The sequence below is a fragment of the Orycteropus afer genome, unplaced genomic scaffold (assembly GCF_000298275.1).
Source record: "Orycteropus afer afer isolate SDZICR_OR568_19922 unplaced genomic scaffold, OryAfe1.0 scaffold00174, whole genome shotgun sequence".
NCBI classification, from domain to species: domain Eukaryota; kingdom Metazoa; phylum Chordata; class Mammalia; order Tubulidentata; family Orycteropodidae; genus Orycteropus; species Orycteropus afer.
Window position 1 is genome coordinate 3615979 of NW_006921761.1, and position 3883 is coordinate 3619861.

A 3883-nucleotide genomic window follows, 5' to 3' on the forward strand; every position below is an offset into this window, starting at 1 on the left:
CTTCGAGCCCGGGCCCGGAGCGGCCACGCCCCCTCAGGTACGCGCCTGCCCGCCGGGGGTCACGTCGCGCCGGGCGAGTGCTGCTGGGCGTTGGGGCCGCGGTTGGGACAGCGGACGGGCACTAAGGGCTGGTGCTGGGACACGGCTCTCACGTGTCCTTAAGGTGCCGTGCGAGTCCTTTGTGCCCTCCCACTCTCAGGTCACTGTCCTTGGAGGGTCGATTCCTGGGCTCCGCGGACCAGCAGGGCAGAAAAGCAGACCCTCAGGTCCAGCCACAATCCCAGGCACCCCAGCAACCTCCACACCTTCCCAGGCGCCGCCCATTGCCCACGTGTTTCGGGCCCCTACCCCCTCAGCCGCGGGACTCCCGGGCCCTCCCACCTTCTCTGGCGGGCGTAGTGAGCGCTTGGGCGGCCCGCACCTTACGCGGCCCTCACCCTTCACACTCCATCCCGCCTGCCCAGTGTGGACTTTAGATCCCGGTACCCCCACCTAGTGACCGCCCAGCCTCCCCTGCTGCTGCTGCAGTCTAACGACCATCTCGAAGAAAGCGCCCTCTACCTTTAGGGAAGCCCCGCCTTCCGCGAGACCCCACCTCTCAGCAAAGCCCCGCCCTTCGACAGCCCTGCCCCCGGGAGCTCCCTCTTTTCCTCAGTCTCTCCCCTTCAGAGGGCCCTTTCTTGTGTGTGTCACTGCCACCATCAGGGTGGACCAGCCCCCTCAGTGCGAGACCCTTTCCTCCGTGTGTCCCTCCCACGCAGTGAGCCCCCCACCTCTGACTCTATCAGTCATTGTGACCCCTCCTCTCACAATGACTCCTCCCCTCAGTGTGGCACAGCCTCCATCTGCGTGACCCCTCTCAACAGGTTCCGCCCTCCAGCCCGCAGGAATCCGGCTGCCCCCTCCGACCGGAGGAGGAGCTGCAGTCCCCTTTAAGTAGGCGCCTGGTCCGGAATGCGCACGCACTGGCTCAGGGCACCGTGCCCTCGCCTTCCGCAGTGCTACTGGTTCTGCCGTTGGCTTCCCTCCCTCTCCGCGCGTCATCGCGAAGTAGCCAATCATCGCCAGGGGTTGGGTGACGTCACTCGATCCCTGCGGACGGCTCGGGCCGAGCGGTTTGCGCCGTTGGTGAGCAGCCTGCCCCCTGGAGGCTGAGCGGAGGGCGCGGGCCTGCGGAGCGGAAACGGGCTGAGAGGAGTCTGAGGGAGTCGGGCAGACTTTCGGTGGGGAGACACAGAAAGCGATTCTAAGCCTAGTCGGCCTCTGTGGACGAGCCGCTCCCAACGGAGTCCTGCCGCCTGGCTGCGAGAGTCGCATTGCCGCGGGCTGGCGGGAGAAGGCGCTCTGATGACGCTCTGGTTAGAGCGCTCAGCTGCGAACCAAAAGGCCGGCTTCTCCGTGGAAGAAAGATGTGGCAGTGGGCTTCCGTAACGAGGTCAGCCTTGGGAAGCGTGTGCGCCCTGCACGGTCGCTGGGCGTCGGAGGAGAATGGTGGCAGTGGGTTCGGTGACTGTGAAAAGCAGAATGGCGGTCTTAAACGATCGCTGATGCCTCAGGACCAAGAGGAGGCCGGATGCTGACTGGGCGCGAGGGAAGTTTTCACCGAGCTGTGGAGGGTGAAGCGCGGCGAGGGATGAATGGCCACCCGAGCCGAACGGACACCGTGCGCGCCCTGTCCCCGGCGCATGTGCAGCATATTCATTTTCCGGAGGCAGAACCAGCTGACTCGCCACGTTGGTTCACCTTAGCAACCTGTTGGTCAGCCGTCCAAGCGCTCGTGCCACCGGGATCCTCGCGCCAGGATCCAGCCCTGTTGGAATACCAAACCCCTGACCGCAGTTTTCCGACTAACGGCGACCCCGTGTTACAGAGCACTGTGCTCTGCAGGGATTTCTTGGCTGTGTCTTTCTAGACACAGATTGGCAGGCCTCTCTTTTGCGCAGATGGGTGAATTCAAACTGCCGAATTTTCTGACAGTTGGGAGCTGTGGTATAGTACCTAAGGCACTTGACTGCTAGCCAGAAGGCTGGCGGTTCAAATCCCCCAGCCACCCAGTGATACCGCCTTGGAAACCCAAGGAGGGGTCGCTAAGCACAAACCGTGTGTGCCCCCCGGGGCCTCATACAATAAGCTCTGTGAGCACTAGGCATATTTGCTTTGTTTTAATCTAAGTAACTGAATAGATCATCAACCTGGGGTCCGACGCCTTATCCAAGTATGAGAATTACTGTGCTAGGTGATAGTAAGTCTAAGGGGAGGAGTCGGCTTCCTGTATTATAAGGATCACTGTGGAGCCAGTGAGGCTGGTCAGGAAGGAGGTGTGACAGTGGCCCACTCAAAGAGGATGAGCTAGTATCTCAGGCCAGTCACCCTGTGGAGAGAACTGTCAGCCAGTATCATTCTTAGGCTCCTGGCTTAGACTGGGGGGCATTAATGGAGCTGGGAATCCAGGAGGAGGAAGGGTTGGGTCGGATCATGGGGGAGGGGGATGATGTTCACGGCACAGGGGTGACAGTGCCAGGAACCTTCGGGTGGATGCCAGCATTGGAGGGAGGAATGCTCTGACAGGACTGTGGTGAATGCCCACAGTAGGGTGGGCGGAGGACAAGGAGACCGAGAAGAGACAATCTGGAAAATGTGCCATGAAATCCAGGGAGCAGAGAGGTTAGGAAGAGTGGGATGGTCAACAGCGTGAAGTGGTTCAGAGGGTCTGCTGAGAGAAGAATTTAAAATGTCCCTTAGGCTGTTAGAAGACCCTTTTGTGGTTCTTAGACTTTTTAGGATGGCAAGTGTCAAATATATGTGTATGGATACATTTCGGAGACTCACTCTGCCATTCCTTGTACCATTCCATAGGTGATCTTCCATCTTGTTGAATACTGGGTATAAGTTGTGGTAGCTCTGGATTCTCTCTCACACAGAGTTGTCCTTTGTTGAGTAACTCGCCTGGACTGAAACTGTGAAATGTATCTCCTCTGCAGCGTGTAGCCACTGATGCCTCTGCCCAGGTCTTTCCCGCTTGTTTTTGAGTCTGGCTTCCTGGAGGCCTTGCGTGTGGCTGCATTTTACTGATTAGGGATCGTGCCCAGTACCACCAGCCAGTGAGGCTTCCACTCTGCTGGTGCATCTGTCACAGGCAGAGGTCACCTTCAGAGTTCAGGCACTTTGCAGTCCACCCTGCTTTTACTTTCCACCTGGCCCTGTTGGGCTCTTTTGTCTCCTTTGTGTACATGCACAGGCTCTGTTGATCAGGGATGTGGAGGTGGCTTGAGTCCACTCTTGTCTCTGCTGTGTGTTCCCACAGTCTGCAGAGAGCTTTGTAAACCCTCTAAGGCCTTCATCTTTGATGAAGATCAACGACTACAGTCATTAGTATGGATCACACCTGAACATAAAGAAAACCAAAATGAGGACAACTGGACCAATAAGCAACATCATGATAAATGGAGAAAAGATTGAAGTTGTCAAGGATTTCATTTTACTTGGATCCACAATCAACGCCCATGGTAGCAGCAGTCAGGAAACCAGATGTTGTATTGCACTGAGCAAATCTGTTGCAAAAGACCTCTTCAAAGTGTTGAAAAGCAAAGATGTCACTTTGAGGAGGAAGGCACACGTGATCCAGTCCAGGGTCTTCAGTAGCTTCATGTGCATGTGAAAGCGGGACAGTGAATAAGTAAGACCAGGAGAAATGGATGCATTTGAATTGTGGTGTGGGTGAAGAATATTGGAAATACCACGGACTGCTAGGAGAATGAACAAATCTGCCCTGGAAGAAGTGTAGCCGGAATGCTCCTTAGAAGTGAGAATGGCTAGACTTTGTCTCACATACTTCAGTTGTGTTGTCAGAGGAGTCCATTCCCTGGAGAAGGATGTCATGCTT

General features: G+C 56.6%; 1 protein-coding gene across 1 annotated transcript in view; it reads right to left on the minus strand.

Annotated features, from left to right (window-relative positions):
* Positions 1–1702, minus strand: part of TESK1 (testis associated actin remodelling kinase 1) — a 6730-nt gene extending 5028 nt beyond the window's left edge. Inside the window, exons 1-2 of the mRNA XM_007946916.2 lie at positions 1604–1702; positions 967–1170 (exon numbers count right to left, since the gene is read on the minus strand). Coding sequence (XP_007945107.2) covers positions 967–1170; positions 1604–1702 — 303 coding nt within the window. The remainder of the gene's footprint in view (positions 1–966; positions 1171–1603) is intronic.
* Positions 1703–3883: the final 2181 nt, after the last annotated feature.